The 23,054-nt window shown below is 42.3% G+C and overlaps 1 protein-coding gene across 3 annotated transcripts in view; it reads left to right on the forward strand.

The window, feature by feature from the left end:
* Positions 1-12,257, forward strand: part of LIPK (lipase family member K) — a 32,168-nt gene extending 19,911 nt beyond the window's left edge. For all 3 annotated transcript variants that reach the window (XM_032883045.1, XM_032883044.1, XM_032883046.1), the window contains exons 7-10: positions 4,183-4,329; positions 6,142-6,213; positions 8,468-8,539; positions 11,923-12,257. In XM_032883045.1, coding sequence (XP_032738936.1) covers positions 4,183-4,329; positions 6,142-6,213; positions 8,468-8,539; positions 11,923-12,162 — 531 coding nt within the window. In that variant the 3' untranslated portion in view covers positions 12,163-12,257. The remainder of the gene's footprint in view (positions 1-4,182; positions 4,330-6,141; positions 6,214-8,467; positions 8,540-11,922) is intronic.
* Positions 12,258-23,054: the final 10,797 nt, after the last annotated feature.

The raw sequence follows: 23,054 nt of genomic DNA on the forward strand, positions 1-23,054 counted from the left end.
CGCCCCACTAAAAGCCCAACCTTACTCAATTGCCCATGTTTCATAGACTCTCAGTCTGTCGACTCCTCAAAATCTGGGCAATATCCTGAACTCCAGATTCCCTCTGTGAGCCGACAGCTCACTAATCTGATCAGTTACTCTGTTGAAATGAATTGGTTTAGTGTGTTTTCCTCTAACAGATTAATATGGGCTTCTCCCACGGCAGATTGAAAGTGATTGTTGCATTCAGTGATTTCAATTAAAGCAGATGGAAGGGAGAACATTTTTATAGAAGCCAGGAATTCTGACTTATGAGAAATAAGTAAAGTAGCCCATGGTGATTCAGTTCCATACCTATACAACCCAGAAAGATGCAAATAAATAAAAAGATACCCTGTGTTCACGGTTTGGAAGGATTAATATCACTAATGTGCCCATAAAACCCAGAGCAAACTGCAGATTCGTTGCTATCCCTATCAAAATTCCAATGGCAATTTTCACAGAACTGGAAAAAATGATCCTAAAATTTGTACGGAAATACAAAGGCCCCAAATAGCCCAACCAGTCTTGTGAAAGCAGAGCAAAAGTGGAGGCATCCCACTTCCGATTTCAAACTCCCTTACAAAGCTATAGTCATCAAAACAGTATTGTACTAGCATAAAAACAGGTACATAGACCAGTGGGATAGAAGAAGGAACCAGAAATAAACCCACATTTATGGTCTACTGATCTCTGACAAGGATACTATGAGCACTCAATGGCGAAAAAAACAATCCCTTCAATACATGGTATTGGGGTACCTGGATAGCCACATGCAAAAGAGTGAGGGGCACCTGGGTGGCTCAGTTGGTTAAGCATCTGCCTTCGGCTCAGGTCATGATCCCAGGATCCTAGGATGGAGTCCTCTGCGTGCCGCTCCCCCTGCTTGTGCTCTCTCTCTCTCTATCGTCAAATAAAATCTTAAAAAAAGAATGAAACAGAACCGTTATGTTACACCACTCACAAAAATTAACTCAAAGTAGATTAAAAACTTACACTGAAGATCTGAAACCATAAAACTCCTAGAAAAAAGCATAGGAAGGGGCACCTGGGTGGCTCAGTGGGTTAAGCCTCTGCCTTTGGCTCGGGTCATGATCCCAGGGTCCTGGGATCGAGCCCCACATGGGGCTCTCTGCTCAGCGGGGAGCCTGCCTCCCCCTCTCTCTCTCTGCCTGCCTCTCTGCCTACCTATGATCTCTCTCTCTGTCAAATAAATAAATAAAATATTTAAAAAAAAAAAGCATAGGGAAAAGTCTCCTTGACGTTGGTCTTGCTGATGATTTTTCTGGATAAAACACCAAGAGTACTGGCAATATCAGCAAATGGGACTAACTAAAAAGCTTCAACAGCAAAAGTAGTGATTAATATATTGAAAATGCAGCCTACAGAATGGGAGAAAATCTTTGCAAACCATGTATCTGATCAGGGGTTAATTACCAAAATATATAAAAAGCTCATACAATTCTATAGCCAAAAAAACAAGTAATCCAATTAAAAATGGGCAAAGGACAAGAATGCACATTTTTCCAAAGAAGGTATGCAAATGACCAGCAGACACATGGAAAGATGTGCAACCTCACTCATCATCAGGGAGATGGAAACCAAAACCACAATGGAGCATTGCCTCATACTCGTTAGATGGGTTTTACCAAAAAGACAAGAAATAAATGTTGGCAAGGATGTTGAGAAAAGCGAAACCTTGTACACTACTGGTGAAACTGTAAATTAGTGTAGCTCTTCTGGAAAACAGTAAAGAAAAATTAAAATGGGAAAATTTAAAAGAACATAAAAAAGTCAAAAGAGAATAAGGAAACCAGATGAAACTAGTGGGCACAATGCTAAGTGAAATAAGCCAGACAGAGAACAACAAATACTGTACTAATCACTTATATGTAGAATCTAATATTAAAAAACCAATTTCATAGAAAAGGGGAATAGAATGGTGGTTAGTAGGGGCTGGAGGAGGGGGAAATGGGGAAATGTAGGTCAAAGCGTACAAACTTCCATTTATAAGACACTTACTGTCTTATGATATCAATTATTCCTCAGTAAAGTTGAAAATGAATGAATGAGTTTTTAAAAAAGGGTAAGATTTGTCAAATTTTTTGGAGATTGATTGAGACGATATATGTTTAAGCATCGTATCTAGTTTATAGCACGTGCTCAGTCTAGTATTATTATTTGAGTTTATTTTAGATTCAAAACCTCAGCACCTGGTGCTTCAGATCTCCTAATTACCCCACTGCTTATCCTCTCCACATCTTCCACCCCTGTTTTACCCCTGAGCATTTCTGTGTTCTTGCCCCTCTATCTTTTTTCTGACCTACAGCTTGCTTTGACCCTTTCCTCTTTGCTTGTTATCTATAGTAGTAAGGATTGTTAGTATTGTCTTCCTTTCTTCCATCCTTTCTCTATTTCTTTTTTTCTTCCTCTCTTTAGAGGCAGAGGGAGAGAAAGAACCCAAAGCAGGCTCCACCCTCAGCACAGAGCCCAAGGTGGGCCTCGATCTCACAACCCTGAGATCATGACCTGAGCCAAAATCAAGAGTCGGACGCTTAACCGACTGAGCCAACAAAGCGCCCGTCTTCATTTCTAAAAGAAGAACCTGTGGCTCAAAAAGGCTAAGCACCCTGTCCCAAATGACCCAGTGAATGGGTGGTGGAACCAGAACCTGAACCCAGATCTGGCCAGGCCATCTATGGTCGATGTTCTTTCTTCTACATAGTCATTTCCCCTCCTTTCCAATGCCAACCTGAAAAAGTCAGTTCTGGATCCTTATACAGCCATGCACATGGTGCCCAGCTCAGCAGGCCATCGAGACCTGCATCCAGCACATGTTCTGCTTGGCAAACCATGTGACCTGGCATGGGGCCCTGTACCTAGAAGGAACACCTTAAATTCACACCGACTAGAACTATATGCTGCTACGTGACAAGTACACCCCCTCCAGAACCAACTTGGAATTACAGTCTACAGGTCACGTTGACTACACCGTAGGAATGGGAGCTGCATGGCTGGCTGGCCTGCATTGCTATCCTTTCTCTTTCGGTCAGGGTGAAAGAGCGGTTGTCTGGCTTCAGCTCAGGTAATGATCTCAGGGTCCTAGGATCGAGCTACCAGGCTCTGCACTCAACAGGGAATCTGCTTGTTTCCCTCCCTCTTCCTCTGCCCCTCCTGCTGCTCTCTTTCTCTCTCAAATAAACACATTAAGTCTTTTTTTAGAATATTTTCATCTTTGTATCTAATTTAAGATTATAAAACAAGTTATTGTGAAACAAAGGCAAGATTCATCTTCTATGCACAGGAATTAGATATGAATTTGTGTTCTAATTTGAAGGTATTCCTAAAGTTCAGAAGGTAAATTCAACTCACTGGCAACATTGCCTGAAATTCCATTAGTAGAGATTGATTTGGGGGGTTAAGCTTTTGCCTCTGGAAGAGTTCGCTGAAAGATTCTGGATCAATCATTCACTAATTATAATAGCAGTTATTGTTTGAGGAGTGTTTACTAGATTCTAGAAACTGCAGAAGGCTCTTTTTTTTAAAAGATTGTATTTATTTATTTGACAGAGGGAGAGATCACCAGTAGGCAGAGAGGCAGGCAGCAGGGGGGGAAGCAGGGTCCTTGCTGAGCAGAGAGCCTGATGTGGGGCTCGATCCCGGGACCCTGAGATCATGACCTGAGCTGAAGGCAGAGGCTTAACCCACTGAGCCACCCAGGTGCCCCCAGAAGGCTCCTTTTAAACATGACCTATTATCTTCACAAGAGTCCTACATACTGCGTATTAATTTTTCACGTCATTGTTGAGAAACTTCTGGATAATTGAAATTCAATACTTCCTTAAGGTATAAGAAACAAAGTCCAGAATTGAACCAATGTATCCCCAACTCCAAAGACTTACCAGTTCCCTACAGGGACTGGTTTCACAAGGGGCATTCTCAAAACACCCCAAGTAGAGGATCTTGGGAAAAGGCATCAAGAGGAAAGTTGGGAAGACCACCAGGGTGGGTTGGGAGAACCAAAGACAAAATTTAACAGAGCTCTCCGTTTCACTGAGGACTAGCGTCATGCAGATACCACTGCTGTCCAGCCCTTGTCTGTCCCTTTCCACTCTTGATGTCCACATCCATGAAATCTGATGGTGTCTTATACTCATCCTGCAGGCACTATTTGGTGACAAGATGTTCTACCCTCATACGTTTTTTGACCAATTCATTGCCACCAAGGTGTGCAACCGGAAGCTATTTCGTCATATTTGCAGCAACTTCCTGTTTACTTTGAGTGGATTTGACCCGAAAAACTTAAACATGGTATGTGTAAGTAGTCAGAGCCAAGAAAACAATTGTTTTGTTGCACAGAGGTGAGGAGAATTTGTACTGAATCATGTGGAGACCACATTTCAAGACCTTTTTTTTTTTTTTTTTTTTTTTTGTCTTCTGAATTGAAGATACATGGTGGTGGTTTCCAGCCAAAGCTGGGGAGTCCACCTGCTTTAGTAGGAGGATCTGAGGAGAAGGCTTGGCCACTGAACATTCTCACCAACTCTTGCTATTGGCCAACATGCCGCCCTTGGAAAGTCCTTCACTTACATGAAGGCTATGATTTTGAAATTTATCTTGCTATGCCTAAACGCTACCCCACACCTACCAAAGTAGAATCTTAGAGAGTAAGCTCAGGCATCTGTTTTTGAACCAGTCTTCCTCTTTCATAGGTGACTTGGAAATAGTCATTTTGTGAACCACTTACTTTTTTAATCCAAAGAGATTAAGGGGTGGCTTTCCAATGTTAAGTATAGATTCACTGTTCAAGGGACACTGAGAGGGATAAGCTGGGTTACTGGTGAGTTCTCTCCAGATGAAATCTTTTTCTTCCTTGGTCCCCACTAGCTGAGCCAAGGAGTCAGCTACTGTCCACTGTGTACTGTTTACTCCCCAGCCGGAGAGGAAGTATCTTTGAAACCAGAGGCAGGACAAAGCTGAAAATGGTCTTCGACTATCTCCCAGACTTCTGCTCAGAGCCTAGTCTCCCTCTGTTAGTGGAAGGCACTTATAACACCTCTCTTGCTTTCAGGCAAGACTTATAAAAGGCGGTTTATGGGAAGCGTGCCTTCATCACTGGCTTTCCACATTCCTCTCCTACATTATTCTCAGTTTACTGAAGGGAACTGTGCTTGTTTATCACTTAGATGGAGGCATATCATGTAGGCAGAGCTGAGTAAGAGGACCTTTACGCACACCCAATTGACATCATTTCAAAAGTACCTTTGAGGCATGGCCTAAGAGCTTGCTAAAGAAAGACTTCACAGAATAACGCCCACGGAGGGCCTTCATTGTACACTTTTACAGTCAGATTGGCCCATTTTTTTTCACTGTTGGGGACCATCCTATGGAAAATTACAGTCTCTACAAGAATGTTTTAGTGGATAAGCAGGGGTGGATACGCATAAGTAAGAGTTTGTGGAACTTCGAAAACTTCACAAGTCCAGAACTCACCCCTAGAAGTTTTAATATTGATTCAGTAGGTTTGGGTAGCTCATGAGGGGTTGTGTTTTATTAAAAGCTCCATGATGCTTCTAGTAGGCTTACTTTGGTGCAAATATATAACTCTTTCGTATATGCAAAAAAATATGCAATGGAAAATACGAAAAAAAAATTTTTTTTAATCCAGAAAAAAATCTAAATGTTAATGGAAGCTACAACACTGGTTGGGTTATGTCCCACAAACTTTCAGAGAGCCCTATAGAATATTGACCACGTTGTTAAAATCAGAAAGCAAACGTTTAGATCTTTTGTCAATGCCTCATGATAAACAACTCTCTGGGAATGTCTTTTGGGACTCAACCCAGGGTGAGGAAGGTCATTGTGGCTTTTACCCCTTGACCCCCTGGACTGTCGGACCTGTCTGAGCTGAGGCTGGAGAGAACATGTGTTAGTGCCTTCGACCCTGCAGGATGGCCTCTGGACTTTCGGAAGGCTGCACAGGGCAGACTAGAGCCAAGGGAGGAGAAAGTTCTTCAAGAGGGTATGGTACATGTTTATTCCTGACAGAGAGAATATTCAGGTTTATCTGTGGTGTGGTCACATGAGTAGCCTCCAGATGAGGAAAAATTCTCTCCTTTGCAGAGTCGCTTGGATGTTTACTTGGCACAGAGCTCCGCGGGCACGTCTGTTCAGAATATGCTGCACTGGGCCCAGGTAAGAGCTTTCTATTCCTGAGATGAGGTCCACGTAGGTCTCGGAAACCCCTGAGGAGTGGTCTCACAGAGCCCACTGTGGGGTTGTGCAGCGACTTCCTGTTCTCTCTTCTGTTCATGTCCTCAATAGTGTCTGGTGTACAGGACTGGTTCCCACAGATTCTGACTGAACTCTGATTGTTGGATCCCTCCAAACTGCCTTTTCTGGGAAAGCTTGTATTTCCTCTTTTGGAAAATTGTCAGTTCTAACAGAACTTTATACAGCATGATACGGGCTGTTCCAGAAAGATTTGCTCAACCTCCTATTGGCATGTGGGCCATTTCAGAGTATGGAAATCATGCTTCATTCTGAGCAAATTAAATGTTAGAGAGGGACTAAACTAGATTAATGGTTTTTGGTTTTACCCTCAGTTTCAAATTTTTTTAAGTGTTCTACTTATCCTATTACTCAATATTCAGCAAGTGCAGAGACAAGTCAAATTCAATTGGTAGAGCTTTCTGAGCCAAGTATGTATGAACGTGTGTGTGTATGAGGGGGGAAAGGAAGGAGGAGAGAAAGGGCTTCCCAGAGTTTTAATATATCTAAGATCCCTAGGAATCTTTAACCTCCACCCAAATAAATTTGTTCCATGGTTTAAGGTTGAGAAGCACTGCTCTAGATATCCTGAAATACTAGTTGAGGATTTCTGAACTCCTCTGAAGAGTTGTACCCCGCAGGAGCTAAGCCTTCAAGTTCCTGCAGGAAAAAGGCCACAGGGCCTCCTCCCGGTGAGGAGACGGTTGGAGCCTGTGATGGGCATGGCCTTCCAGGTGATGTGACCTCAATTTCACATTTACTGAGCACTTACTACGTGTTCTTGCTACTCATATGTGTGATTTCATTCAGTCTCACTGAATTCTTAATAACAGTCTTTCCATGGAGGTGTTGGGACCCCCATTCTACAGATGTCCTAGCCAGTCCCTTACGCATCTCCCAGCTGACTGCTCTTCAGAAGGTCTCTTCTATGACAGAAAATCCTCTTTGGATAGAAATAAGTCAGGATGATGGGGGGAGGGGGTGAGATAAATCACGTGGCCATAAGTTACTCAGACAGCCAAGGCAGGGGTGATGAGGTTGATGCTGATGGTGGTAATTAGGTGTCACCCACTTCATATGCATTACCCTATTTATTTATTTTATCTTGTTGCATTACCCTATTTAATCTTCACAACCAAAAAGAAAAAAAACAAAAATCTCCGCAGCCCCGTGAGGAGGATGTTGTCATTCCCATTTCACAGATGAGCGTTGGGGAAGATGACCTAAGTAGCCCACGATAGTGCCTCCCATTGCCAAAACCCTGCAAAATTCCCACAGCAACAGACTACTGCGTCTCTCCTTAGACATCATGATGGGACTAATTTTAAACTAAAAATCAGGATTAAATCAACGAGGGTGGAAAAAAAATCAGAGAGTCAAGTTAAGAAAAAACCCTTGGAGTAGCCTGAGAATCATTTCATGAAGCCCTTGAGACAAATGTGAACATTACCTGCTTCCTGGCAAATCACAGAAGAAGGAACCCTTAGGTGTAGAGGCTTATGAATGTTTCTATTCTAATAGCCAAATCTAAACATTAAAATGCAAATATGGGTGCATGTGGTGTCTCAGACCTGGAGGCTGTGGCCACAGGAACAGGTGATGTGGGAGACACAGGCTGCCTGGCCCTGCAGTTGGGGGACAGCAGCACTGTACCTCAAACAGAAAGCTCTGAGGAGATTCTGAGTGAACATTCCTTGCAATGGCGACAAAAATGTTTAAAAATAAGGAATATGGTCCTAATATCCTAGACCGCCTGCCTAGGATAACATACAAAGCTGTTTGTACATGAAAACAGTCACTTTTCAATGTAGATGTCCAGCTGGTGCCTTTTAAAAAATATATATTAAAATTCCTGAAGCTAAGATATTCAAGAATCATCCGACCCAGCATCCTTGTAAACATTTCATAGGCATTAGAACATTTAAGGACATTGCTGTCTGAGGATTTTCGTGCGAGAAGTATGGGGGAAGGGATTGAAAGATGGTCAGTTCTGTGAATTGGTATATCAATATTTATCATTTATATGATCGGGTTTATTCCTCTCTACTGGGTTTTAGCTCTTGTGCCCAAACAGTGGGATGTGATGTCATCCTCTTTGTATATTTTCTGTTTATTGTCTTTCAATGTGTGCTGTCTTCTCATGTCACGGGAATGCATTTTTATTTTTATTTTATTACAGGCTGCTAATTCTGGTCTGTTCCAAGCTTTTGATTGGGGAAACGCTGATCAGAACATGAGGCACTTCCACCAGGTACAGAGATGACAATAATCATCAGGGGCACCTGCTTGCAAACTAATAAAGTAGTATTCACTCGTTAAACACCAACACTACCCCAGATGTTATATATCAGTCAGATGCTACTTCTTGGTTTCCTGCCAGGTTCCACATCATTACTGTGATCCTCACGAGGACCGTGCAAGGCAAATATGATTGTCCTCATATGTACCCTCAGAGAGGTTACGTAAATTGCCAAATTGCCAAAATTATTTAGCTAGTAATGGACCTGACTATGACCCAGGGTTCCTGGATTTTGTATCCATTCTTCTTCCACTGCACTTCTTCCTTCTCAAAAAATAGAAACTCTCAGTGCTTTGGGACAGTTCTTTGGGATGCCATGTATGACTCATAAAAACAACAACAACAGTATATGGATCACTAAAGATATACCAGACAGAACTATCACTCTAAGGAAGAAGTGCTGTTATCTGTCAGAGATACAGTGAGTCAAGATACTTCCTAACACAATCTCTGAAAACTTTTGGGGCCAAAGTTCTATATTAAATGGCAATAGGTTATGTTCTATTTGTTGTTATTTTTTCCAGCATTGATAAGGAAATCTGTATATTATTTTGGCCTCATGCTAATAGACTGAGCTCAAATTAAACAAGTAGTCATCAAAGACACATGAGTTCCAGGGCGCCTGGGTGGCTCAGTGGGTTAGAGCCTCTGCCTTCGGCTCAGGTCATGATCCCAGGGTCCTGGGATCGAGCCCCGCATCGGGCTCTCTGCTTAGCGGGGAGCCTGCTTCACTTCCTCTCTCTGCCTGCCTCTCTGCCTACCTGTGATCTCTGTCAAGTAAATAAATAAAATCTTAAAAAAAAAAAGACACATGAGTTCCTCAAATCAGGAATACGGAAAAAAATGGAATTTTTTTAAAAAGCAAATTTTCAGTACTACCCCAACTGCAGTATTGAAATTGCAAAATTTTGGCTGCTGTGAAAAATCCAATTTTCCTCCCGAACTTCTATAGTTTTCTCCTAAACTGCTGACCACCCACAGACTCACCCACTATGTCCCAAGTGACGTCTACTCTTGTAATCGATTGATTCCTCGTCCTCTCAAGAGTAGATAGTTGCTCAAAGGAAAGTGTCTTGGCTGATGAACTTAATCTGTGGCCTCAGATATCAATTCGGTTGAGAGCTGAGTCACAAGGCTTAGCTTTACCATTGTGCTCACAGACCCTCAGAAGACTGGGTGGGGAGAGGGGGTAGCTCAAGTTCATTTACAATATTTTGCTTGGGACCTTGGAGGGAATGAATAATGGAAAATCCCAAACTGAGGGTAGACGACATCAAGTGTAAAAGCAATAGCTTTTGTCACAAGGATAAGTAATAGCCCTAAATTAGGCAGGCGTGATTATCAATGAAATCACCAATCCTTTATTACCACGAGAGTAAAAAAGAATTTCTTGGCCCAAAGCCAGCACGTCTTATTTGCATCCTGATTTTCACGTTCATGTTTGCTTTGCCAACTTCTGGGCCCCCTTTCGTCCTCCATAGGGTCCTAAATCATTGCGGAGACCCAGTCTGTTGCCATAAACTTGCTAACATGCGCTGCTCCCTCTGGGTTGTGCTCGCGCCATCCTTGCACTCGGGTCGTTGTGCCGTGTATGATCCTGCCGAGAAACCCACAGAGTCAGAGGAAGCACATCTCTTCTTGCCTTTGGTGTTCTTTGCCTTTGGGCACTGCGCCAGCTCCTCTGAGCCCTTCTGCTCCCCTGAGCCCTTCTCCTAGCAGCCGACCTGCACTCACTTGCTTCCCGGCCTTTCTCACTTCACTCCCTGTTGCAGCTAGACCTTCTCACTGACCACTTGCTTCTAAGCCCAAGGCCACAGTGTCCCAGCAGTATAGCGTACGTGGAAACAGTAAGATATTTAGCAATGCGAAGACTCAGACACCAACATATGGACTGCCAGTGACTTCTGTAATGACTAAAGCCGTGCTCTCTGCCTGAACACCGCCCTGCTCAGGGAACTCCGGGTGCACATTCGACGAGTTAGGGACGGCCCCCCGTGTGCATTTCTCGTCTAGGAAACCTCTCCCGGGCAAGGTTACAAGTTCCTAAGGATCTGTACTTTTGTCCGTATGACCTTTTCTTCCTAATGTTGCTGCCAAAATTAATGATGGTGCATTTTCTTTTTTAAAGATGTATTTATTTATTTTTAGAGAAAGAGAGAGCATGAGTGGGAGGGGCAGAGACAGAGGGAGAGAATCTCAAGCAGGCTCTGCTCCCAGCATGGAACCTCAGGCAGGGCCTTGATCTCAAGACCCCAAGTTGACCACCTGAGCTAAAACCAAGAGTTGGAGGCTTAAGCAGAAGACAGCTCTATTTTAGGTTTAAAAAATATAAAAGCAGTATGCTTTACTGAGCTAAGAAGTGTGGTGGGAAATTCACAATAGGTAGAAACTTAAACACTGTCCTCTGGGCTTTCCAGCTCCCTCTATCCCTCCCTGTCTCTCTCCCACTTCTGCTTGTGTATGCCCTTTCCCTGCTTAAGCTATTTTAAAAAATAGTAGTGAAAGGGTGCCTGGATGTACTTAGCTCATAGCATTCTTCCAACCGCAAACCCAAAGAAAAAACCAGTATGTTTCTCAATTGCTCTAGCAGAAAGTTCCAGAGAGAGCTCTGGCTTGGTTTTTAGCCATGTACCTGTCTCTCATCCAGTCACGGAGGCCAGAAGGATGAAGGATGGATTGGCCAGGCCTAATCTCCTTGGACCACTGTTAAACTGGAGGATGGAATTTGTTGGTTCCACGTGAGAAATGCTGTATGTCCAGAAAGAAGGGGCAAGAGATTAATGCCACAGCCACTGTTCTCTGGAACAGGCTGTCTCCTGCTTAACCTAGTATTTCAAATGTTTTCATCTGTTGGTCTCAGTGCCCCCACAAGAGCCTGCTCAAGTGTCAGTAACGCCTTGTTCAGATTTCTGTGTATGAGAAGAAGTATTTACATGTATCCAATATGTAAACACGTCTATTTTGTTGGAAAAGGTCATAGTCTCCATGCAAGTGTTACTAGAAAGATAGAAATAAGGGAGGGTCCCCTTCCCCTAGAATTCTTTCCTATTTTCCTCTAAGTGCAAATCAGGAATAAAATGGTTATGGGGTTGTTGTTGTTGGTTTTTGTTTTTTTTTTTTTTGTCATTGTTGTTCATTTGCTCACAATTGAAATTATTGCACAAAAGTGTTTTTAAGTACTTAGAACATTTTAATGTTTATAGATCACTAAGTGTATTCTAACTGCACACTTGGAGCATTTGAAGAACTGGCTTAACAATTAATAGTTAATTCTACTTCATTAGGTGGTTTTCTGTAAAAACTCTTTTTTCCTCCATCTCTTTACTTGTAACTAGCTTACACCTCCCTTATATGACGTCACAAAGATGGAAGTACCAACGGCTGTGTGGAGTGGAGGACATGACCGTGTGGCTGATCTCAAAGATGTTGAGAATTTACTCCCTAAGATTACCAGGCTTATTTACTACAAGTTGATCCCACACTACAATCATGTGGATTTTTACCTCGGACAGGACGCACCCAAGGAAATTTACCAAGACCTTATTAGACTGATGGACGAATGTTTGCAAAAGTAAATGCATTTTCCTTTCTCTAAGTAAGTGGATTCTCAAACTAATAACGTGGCACACAAACCCCTAAGGTGACCCCTCCAGTGATTTTCACCTACTAGTGTCCACATATGGGGTAATCCTCTCCCCCTGAGTATGGGAGGGCCCTGAGACTTGCTTCTGATCAACAGAACTGGCAAAGGTAACAGTGCCACGCCCTTGGTTAGATCGTGTTTATGGCAAAGGTGATGGGACATCACTTCCTGATTGCGTTATATTATATGAGACTCCATCTAAGTAGACTGGAGAAGAGCTTCCTCTTGTCGGCTTGATGAAGTGAACAGATACGGAAGCTCACGTGGCAAGGAGCCACGTGTGACATCTGGCATCTGCAGGTGGCCTCCAGCCCACAACCAGCAAACTGACGGATCCTCAGTCGGACAGCTGCGGGATGAATTAGAGCCAGCTCTTGGGTGAGCGTGGAAGCCCATTATTCCCCAGTGCAGCCTCTAATGGAGAAAGCAGGCTGGCCACACCTCGTGTGCAGCCCAGGGAGTCCCTGAGCAGAGGAGGTTGCTGCACCATGTCCAGACTGTGGACCCACAGCAAGAGTGAGAAAATAAATGGATATTCTTTTAAACCTCCACATTTGTGGTTAATTTCTTTTTCTTTTTTATTTTTAAAGGTTTTTATTTATTTATTTATTTGACAGACAGAGACCACAAGTAGGCAGGGAGGCAGGCAGAGAGAGAGCCTAAAAGTAACAAACCTGCTGACTCACTGCTGAGCAGGGAGCCCGATGTGGGGCTCGATCCCAGGACCCTGGGATCATGACCTGAGCTGAAGGCAGAGGCTTAGTCCACTGAGCCACCCAGGTACCCCTTATGGTTAATTTCTTACCAGCAATAGCGAATGACTGTTGATAGTAATAACAAACCATTGCTATTATTATTATTATTATTATTATTTTGTCTCTTTGGTTAAAAGCTTGAGAGACCCTGTTCCTTATTACCTTTATTTTCTTCTTGTTTTGATGAACTTCCTTAAACATTTCTTGTTTTGCAGATTTGCTAGCGATCAATTGACAGACAAACTGAAAAAAAGTCTTTGTTTTGCCATCACTTAAGGTTGGCTTATATTCCCTTACATGTATGTTTAAAGTAGATCTTCTTTATCCATTCATCCTTCTATAGACATTTAGGTGGTTTCCATATCTTGGCCACCACAAATAATGTTGGGATGACCTTGGAAGTATGGGTATCTTTTTAAGATCCTAATTTCTTTTTTTTCTTAAGTTTTATTTATTTATTTGACACAGATTGAGAGAGATCACAAATAGGCAGGCAGAGAGAGAGAGGAGGAAGCAGGCTCAGAAAGCCTGATGTGGGGCTTGATCCCAGGATCCTGAGATTATGACCTAAGCAAAAAGCAGAGGTTTAACCCACTGAGCCACCCAGGCACCCCTTAAGATCCTAATTTCAATTCTTTTGAATATATACCCAGAAGTGTGAATCCTGGATCATGGAGGAGTTCTGTTTTTAATATTTTGAGGAACTTCCATACCATTTTCTATAGTGGCTGCACCACTTTATATTCCAACTGACACTGTGTAATGGTGCAATTTCTCTACATCCCACCGACACTTATTTCTTTGTCTTTTGTTTTATTGGTAGTAGTGTTGTTGTTATAGCCACCCCAGAAGTTGCGAGAAGATAGCTTTTCGTGGTTCTGATTTGCATTTCCCTGATGGTCAGCAATGAACAGAGAAGGTGCATGGCCCTGGGACCTGTTCCCCAGGAGCAAGCAAAAGATGTGGCAATGCATACATCCTTAGGAAAAGTTTGAGAGGCTCCCAGAATCTCCACCTGGGCTGATTGGTGAAGGTATTTTGCCTTCATTTCTAAAAATTTTTTTTCTGGTAAGAGAATCTTGGACAGATATGCTTCCTATTTTGTTATTCTCACAGGGCTTTTTTTTTTTTTAATTATATTCATTTATTTTAAAGAACAAGAGAGAGCGTGCACACTCATGTGCAAATGGGGGGAGAGGCAGAGGGAGAGAGAGATAATCTTGAGCAGACTCTGTGCTGAGTGAGGAGCCTGAGGAGCTCAATTCCAGGACCCTGAGATCATAACTTGAGCCAAATCCAAGACTCAGATGCTTAATGGACTGAGCCACCCAGGCACAGCTCTTGCAATGTTTTTTAATGTTGTTCATTACCTCCTGGCATGTAGTTTCTGGTAAGTATGTGAGTTCTTCTATTCCTTCTTTGTATTTACTGCACATTTTTTTTTCTTTAAGATTCTCTTTTCACCAAGGGATTTTTCACAGTTTGATTTGATTGAGCCTTGGGGTGGTTTGGTTGTGTATTCTGCTTGGAATTCAACGAACTTCTTGAATCTGTGGACTTAAAGTTTTCATCAAATTTGATAATTTAATAATGTAACTAAAATATTTCTCCAAATATCTTTTTTTTTCCCTCCAAACATCTTTTGTGCCTTCACATCCCTTGGATCTCTAATGCATTAGACCACTTGCTGTTGACCCCCAAGTCATTAAAGCTGGATGTTTTTCCCACTGTTTTCCTTTGGTGTGCTTCCTTTTAGATAATGTCCATTGTGTGTGTTCATATTCACAAATTTTTCCTTACGCAGTGTCTAGTCTGCTGGAATCCTATCTGATGCATTTTCTATTTTAGAGCCTATATTCTTCATCTCTAGAGATCCCATTTAGGTCTATTTTATATCTTCCTTTTTTTTTTTTTTTTGGTTTGGCTTAAAATCTAATTTAACTGATATAAGGATTGCCACCCCAGCTTTCTTTGGATGTCCATTAGCATGGTAAATTGTTTTCCACCCCCTCACTTTCAATCTGGAGGTGTCTTTGGGTCTAAAATGAGTTTCTTGCAGACAGCATATTGATGGTCTTTTTTTAATCCATTCTGATACCCTATGTCTTTTGATTGGGACATTTAGCCCATTTACATTCAAGGTAACTACTGGAAGATATGAATTTAGTGCCATTGTATTGCCTATAACGTGACTGTTACTATATATTGTCTCCGCTCCTTTCTGGTTTGTTACTTTTAGGCTCTCTCTTCACTTAGAGGACCCCTTTCAATATTTCCTGTAGGGCTCATTTGGTGTTTGCAATTTCTTTTAGTTTTTGTTTATCTGGAAGCTTTTTATCTTTTTTATCTTTCTTTTTTTTTAAATCTCTTTTTATCTTTTGTTTACTGGAAGCTTTTTATCTCTCCTTCTATTTTCAGTGAAAGCCTAGCTGGATATGATATTCTTTGCTACATATTTTTCTCATTTAGTGCTGTGAATAGATCATGCCAGTCCTTTCTGGCCTGCCAGGTCTCTGTGGATAAGTCTGCTGCCAATCTCATATTTCTACCATTGTATGTTACAGACTTCTTGTCCCGGGCTGCTTTCAGGATTTTCTCTTTGTCACTGAGACTTGTAAGTTTTACTATTAGATGACGGGGTGTGGACCTATTTTTATTGATCTTGAGGGGGTTCTCTGTGCCCCCTGGATTTTGATGCTTGTTCCCTTCCCCAAATTAGGGAAATTCTCTGCTATAATTTGTTCCAATATACCTTCTGCCCCTCTCTTTTCTTCTTCTTCTGGGATCCTGATTATTCTAGTATTGTTTCATCTTATGGTATCACTTCTCTCTCGAATTCCCCCCTCATGGTCCAGTAGTTGTTTGTCTTTCTTTTTTTCAGCTTCTTTATTCCCCGTCATTTGGTCTTCTATATCACTAATTCCTCCATTTTTTATTGCACATCATTAATAGCTTTTTAAATTTCAACTTGATTAGATTTTAGTTCTTTTATTTCTCAAGAAAGGGATTTTATTTCTCCAGAAAGGAATTCTCTAGTATCTTCAATGTTTCTTCAAGCCCAGCTAGCACCTTGATAATCATCATGCTGAACTCTAGTTCTGACATCTTACTAATGTCCGTATTAATTATGTCCCTAGCCATTGGTACTGCTTCTTGTTCTTTTTTTGTGGTGAGTTTTTCCACCTTGTCATTTTATCCAGATAAGAACAGATGAATGAGAGAACAGAATACTAAAAGGGTAGCAATGACCCTAGAAAAGTATACACTAAACAAATTGGAAGAGACCTGAAACCAGGGGAGAAGAAAGGTAGGGAAAAAAAGAAATATATATACACATTTATATATATATACTATACATACATACATATATGTCTGTATATATATACATACATATATATGTTATATGTGTGTATTATATTATTATATTATGTATTATATAACATTATTATCAATATTATATATGTATATAATAATATATTGTATAATTATATACATATATTTTATATACACATACATATATATTTTGTGTGTGTGTGTGTGTGTGTGTGTGTATACACACATACATACAACTGGTGAATAGAACAGAGCCACACACTTGATTTGGGGTGAATGCTGGTCTGGTAGAAGAAACTGCCTCTCAAAATTTTAAAGAAAGAAAAACATATATATATACAAAAATAAGGGTGAACACAATGAAGGGATGGAATATTACTGTAAAGATGAAAATTTTAAATGTTAAATTTTAGATGAAAATTTTAATTTTAAATTTTAAAAGTTTCTAAAGAAGGAATTGATAAGTTGGTTATAAAAAAAAAAGAGGAAAGAATGTGATAGGGCTGGAGATTAGAACAAAGTCATGTGCTAGATTTGGGGTGTATTTTGATCTATTAAAAGAAACTGTATCCCAAAATTTTAAAGACAGATAAACCTATATGTATACAAAAAATAAGGTTAAATACAATGAAGGGACAGAATGTGACTATAACAATGAAAATTTTAAAAGATTTTTTAAAAAGGTATTGATAAGATAAAATAGTTTAAAAAGGTTAAAATAGGAAAGAGGAAAAATTTTAAAAATAGAATAAAAAAATAAAATTTAACTTTGAAAGACTAAAGGATCATCAGAAAAAAGCCATGAATTCTATGTGTTGCTTTCCCCTACTCTGGAGTTCCACAGTTCTTGTTGATCTGTGAACTTGGTCTTGGCTGGATGTTCTTGCTGATCTTAGGGAGGGGTCTGTTGAAGTGATTCTCAAGTGTCTTTGCCCCAGGCAGAATTGCACTGCCCTTGCCAGGGGCTGGGCTAAGTAATCTGCACGGTTTTGCTCTTGGGAGCTTTTGTTCCCTAAATGCTTTCCGTAGAGCTCTGGAGGACAGGAATGAAAATGGCGGCCTCCCAATCTCCAGCCAAAAGAGCCTAGTGCTTGGGGCCCCACTCAGTGCGCCCTCGGAGAAGGGCAGTCAATCCCTCCCCTCTCCCTGGTCTCCGGCTGCACTCGACGCTCACCCAGCCTGTGACTGAGTGTTTCTGTCTCTGGCACACAGCCCCATCTGGAGTCTCCAAACCCAGCAGATTCCTGCCTCCAGAGGAGGAAGGGGAGACTCCCCAGATCTGCCACTTGTGGGGTCCCAGCTCAAAGAGCAGTGGCCCGCCTGTGCTGTGGATCATGGTTTATGGTAACCCCGAGCTGAGAGCCCCCTCCTTGGCTCATTTCTGTAGTCAGCTTCCCCGATACAAAACCTGAGAGATCTGCCACAGTCCAACATCCCCGGTCTTTCTGTGACCCTGTAGGTCCTGAGACCACACTGTCCCCACGAGGGCTCCACCCCCACTTAGCCTCTGGAGCAACGTCACTCAGTGGAGCAGACTTCTAAAAGTTCTGATTTTGTGATCTGCCGCTTGCCAGGGACCAGTCCCTCCCACCTCCCATGGTCTATCTTCCCGTATATCCGCTTGGATTCATCTCTCTTCACGTCTTACCTTCCAGAAAGTGGTTGCTTTTCTGTTTCTAGAATTGCTGCTCTTCTCTTCTATCTCCTGTTGAGTTTGTAGGTGTTCAGGATGGTTTGGTATCTAACTGAACTCCTGGACCCAAGGATATTTGGGCTCCTACTCCTCTGCCATCTTGTTCCTCATCCCTATATCTTCCATTTTTCCCCCTCCTTATTTTATGTTTTCCTTTAAATCCTTGAGCATAGTCAGCATCTTTCAGAACCTATTTAACATACATTCTGTTTATAGAATTACCTTTCTTATTTATGAGTTCATTCTATAGATCGATTCTCTCCTGGTTATGGGTTATATTTTCCTGCTTTGTTGTCTGCTTAATTTTTTATTGGATACCAGACTTTGAATTTTGCATTGCTGAGGGCTACGTTTTATTGTCTTCCTTTAAATAGGATTGGGAATTCTTTTGGCGTTCAGTTTGTTTGCTTGAAACTAAGCCTGATTGCTTTGAGACTTCTTTGTTTTGGTTTTGGTTTTTCATCTCCTCAAGGGCCACTCTAGACTAATCTCTCCTCCCAGGAAGCTCTGCTCTTCTAGGAGGTGTGCACTTTCAGAAGTCTCTACTGAATGCTCCCGGGTGTTCAGAAACCTCTCTCCATGCCAGCTGGTGGGAATTCAAATGCATCCCTACGTATACTAGGGACACTCTAGAAATTGTTTTGCTTATACTTTCCTGGCAATTGTTCTCTCTCTAAAAGTTTTACTCTGTCCACTCTGGTGATAGTTCATCCTCTGTGCAGGCACAGTGTTATTTATATATGTGGGCACAGTGTTATACCCTTGAGCCAAAAGCTCAAGGGTATACGTCTCCATATTTCAGAAGCCCTTCCTCTGTATTGCCCTTCTTTTCTCTGGTATTCTGACTCCCAAATTTCATCGTCCTCATCATCCCCGAATACCAGTCTCTGGCTTCATAAAGCATAAAAACCACTGAGCTTTTCTTTCTTTCCTTTTATCTTTTCTTTTCTTTTTTCCTTTCCTTTCCTTTCCTTTTCTTTTTCTCTTTCTCTCTCTCTCTCTTTTTTTCTGCAAAAAGCCTGTACTGTTTCCATCTGGTCCAGGGCTTGGGAGAATGTTCCACAGTGGCTGAAGAGTTGTCTTGTGGCTACAGGGAGAGGCTCAGGCCAAACCTGGGCACCAGGGGGATGACAAAGGGACCCCTCAACATCTACTGGGCTCCAGAGTTTCCTAGTTGTGCTTCGAGGTGAGCCTTTATGAAGAGCTCCTCTCCCAGCTGGCCTGGGGGCCAGCCAGCCTGTGGTGGAGAGTCAGGGGCTCACCCATCTTCTTGATAAGGTTTACCTCCTCACCCAGGAAGTAGTCCTCCAGGAAGTGCCAGCGATGGTGGTCTGTGTGAGCAGAACCCAAGGCGCGGGATCCAAAGGCACCTGGTTCAGGTTCTTCTTACAACCAGGGGCTTCCCTGGCATCCATGATTTGACCCCACTCCCCCTGGTGTGTTCCTCTCCCTTTGCTGTGATCTAGAAATGATCGGTAGGCAGAACATTCAGGTTTTTCTAGAGAACACCTCATTTGCTTCCCTCCTCTCAGCAATCACAGTCCTGTGCGGCCAGATTTCCAAGTTCCGAAAACTGCCGCTATTACTTTGGCTCCAATCTTCTAGTTTTGATGGTAGGATGGTATTTCCAGACCCTGCTGTTGTCTGATGGCTAGAAGCGTGTTGGCCATACCCACAATATCCTTGAAAGGAAGGGCTGAGAACTGGTTGGTCCATGTCACTAAACTGATTGTATCCTTCTGATACCATGCTGGTGGGTGGGATTCTTAAGATTGTATCATTCTTCTCAAGATTATATCACTGGGCTAATGCAGAGCTAGTGTAACTCGACATGAAGAAAGTAACTAAATAAGCATAACTATTAACAATTTTAAAGTTCTGCTATGTTCTACCTAAAACTGTCTTTTATAAGTCCTATTTAAGTGGTGTGCCCAAGGGGTGTTAGTGATTAAACCAGGATTAGAACCGTATTTCCAGCATGGTGGGCCAATATAGTATTTGTACTGCATCAGTTTTTCTTGACAAAAGCTTTATTCCTGGGATGCCTGGGTGGCTCAGTTGGTTAAGAATCTGCCTTTGGCTCAGGTCATGGTCTCCAGGGTCCTGGGATCGAGCCTTGCGTCGGGCTGTCTGCTCAGCAGGGAGCCTGCTTCTCCCTTTCCCTCTGCCCCTCCCCTTTCTCCTGCACTCTCTCTCTCTCTCATATAAATAAATAAATCTTTTTTAAAGATTTAAAGATTAAATCTTTTTTAAAAAGCTTTATTGCTTCCTCCTTAATATATTTATGAGTTTTTCCACTGACTCCTTATTCCTCCTTCCAAGGGTGTTTTCACCATGAAATACCACTGTACCAGAACTTACCATGATTCTGCTGCTTTTCATTTTCTTCCACCAAACTCCAGCTTCCCTAGCTACATTTCACAGTTCCTCATAAACTGACTTCACTTGCTTTTCTAGATACATCTGCCTCTGCTCCTCTAACCAGATGCCCATCTTTCATTCGAATGAGGTTTTTTTATTGAAGTCTTCCCACGCACCTTCCTCATTCTCTATACGATCAGCCCACACTGTTTGCCCTAAACAGAATGGAATTCAATTAAAATTAAGTCACAATGTTGCATTTCCTGATCAGGTTGGATTTTCTTGCCTTTAGTGCTGTCTCTTAAAAATACCCTTTAAATTTATAATTTATTTTCAGTAGAAGCTTCAAGGCACATCACTATCACTCTCATCAATCATGTAAATATCATATTTTTAGTTTGATTTTGTATTACGTGTTCAGTAATCTCAATATTGGCAGCTTCCAGAGGGAGAAACTTTTGACATGGAACCACTTTTCAGTTTCACCCTAAGCCTACTTTGTGCAGGACTAGGGGGCATAAGGGTTCTCCTGCTAGGGGTGTCTTTGTGACCTCCAACAAAGAAATTTGCAAACAACTCCTCAGAGTTACAAGCCATTCTTTTAAATAAATTTACTCTGTGGGGTACCTGGGTGGCTCAGTTAGTTAGGTGTCCAACTCTTGGCTTCAGTTCAGGTCATGATTCAGGGTTCTGAGATTGAGTCCCCCGGTGGGCTCTGCACTGAGCGTACAGTCTGGTTGAGATTCTGCCTCACCCCTCGCCCCTCCCCATGCTCGTGCTCTCTCTAAATAAATACATACATAAATAAAATCTTAAAAAATAATTTACTCTGGGGCACTGGGTGGATCAGTGGGTTAAAGCCTCTGCCTTCAGCTCAGGTCGTGATCCCAGGGTCCTGGGATTGAGCCCCGCGTCGGGCCCTCTGCTCCGCAGGGAGCCTGCTTCCTCCCCCCTCTCTCTCTCTCTGCCTGCCTCTCTTCCTACTTGTGATCTCTCTCTCTCTCTGTCAAATAAATTAAAAAAAAAAAAAAGGAAAATGTGGTTCTCATCTTATGACTTATACCGAGTTTAAAAGATGCTAGGGAATTTCAACCCAATGAGGGTAGTAATAAAAATAGCTAACAGTCTTTTGCACTTACTGACTTCTAGGGAATTTACCAAAGGCATGACCTGAGCCACTTATCCCTGCCCTTATCTCCGTGATAAAGGGATTAGGCTATTTTAAAGACCACAGAGGCTCAGAAGCCTTGCATACTACCTCAGGCCAATCAGAGGCAAATCTGGGTCTTAAGAGTTCTCTGAATCTGGATTCCAACTCTCATCACTTCCTTGTGTTGTCTCCATACAGAACAGACGAGGAAGCGCAGGCGAGACCCTCTGGTCAGGGAGGCTCTTGTTTGGTATGGGGGTGTCTGGCCAGGCCAGAATTTCATACAGATTTTAAGAAACAGAGCAAGTGAAGCAAAATCTGTGTCACCAGAACTTCAGAAAGGGAGCGGCCAAGCCAGCCCCGGGGGCGGGGGTGAAGTGGGCACGGTCAGACTGGAGCAGGCAGGTCCTCCAGTAGGTGAAACAGGACACCCCAGTTCTGAGTCAAACCCAGCCCAGCAGAGAGGAGAGCCAGGTTCAGCAGCTGGGTTGTTATTCCTCTGATGGATCTGCTGACAGGTGTGCTAGGGTGGTTCTCTCACAGCCACAACACATCAGGGTCACAGCCAGGAGTCATCCCCTTGACCCCACGCAACCCCATTCCTGTCAGGGAAGCCTTGTCCTGCCCCACTGGAGAATTACCCAACCTTCAACAGAGCCCTGCTCCTTCTGTGGTTAGGAGAACTGGAAAATCTGAGAGGTTCCTGTCCTCTGCAATAACACGCCTTTCCTCCTTCTTCACCTGAGCCTTCTTATCTGAGGCTGCACGTTTTCCCACCTTTGGGCTTCCATCTTCTAGGCTCCTCTTCCGGGCCTGGAGGCATCTGCTATCCCACCCACCAGCATGGCGTCAGAGGGATGCATTCTGTTTAGTGAAATGAACCACCGGTTCTCAGCCTTTCCTTTCAAGGGTATCATGGGGACCCTTGAACAATTACAAAGATCGTCATCACAAACAACAACAACAACAACAAACCCTTCTTTCTATGACACCTCATGCTTTTTTCAAAACAGACTGATCATGGCCAACATTGAGGAATATAAAGGATTACTGACTCAGTGTGTTGTACCCCTGAAACTAATATAACATTGTAGGGCAGTTAGACTTCAATAATAAAGAAATAATAAAAGAAAATAAATTTTAAAGTGTTTTCTCATGCATAAACACCTATTCTCTTGACTGAGCAGGAACACGGAATTGCTATAGAAACAATCTTCATGGTCACGTTAGACACTGGAAGTTCAGAGCTAACGCCACTACTTATTAGCTGTGTGACCCTAGAAAAGTCATTTCTCATGGATTCTAGCTACTTCCTTTTTTTTCTTTTTTCTTTCTTTTTTTTTTTTTTTTTAAATAAAATGGAGACCCTCATTCCTGCCTCAGCCGTATGCGGCTATCGTGAAGACTGAAGCTGTTTATGAAGTGAATTTGTAGAGGACAGCACTTCATCATGGACCCTGAAGTCTTTCGGTTTGGTTCCTAGTCCACTGTTATCTTTATATCATAGACAAGTTAGTTAATCACCCGAATCC

Source organism: Lontra canadensis, unplaced genomic scaffold, assembly GCF_010015895.1.
Source record: "Lontra canadensis isolate GAN:19392208 unplaced genomic scaffold, GSC_riverotter_1.0 scaffold85, whole genome shotgun sequence".
Lineage (NCBI taxonomy): Eukaryota > Metazoa > Chordata > Mammalia > Carnivora > Mustelidae > Lontra > Lontra canadensis.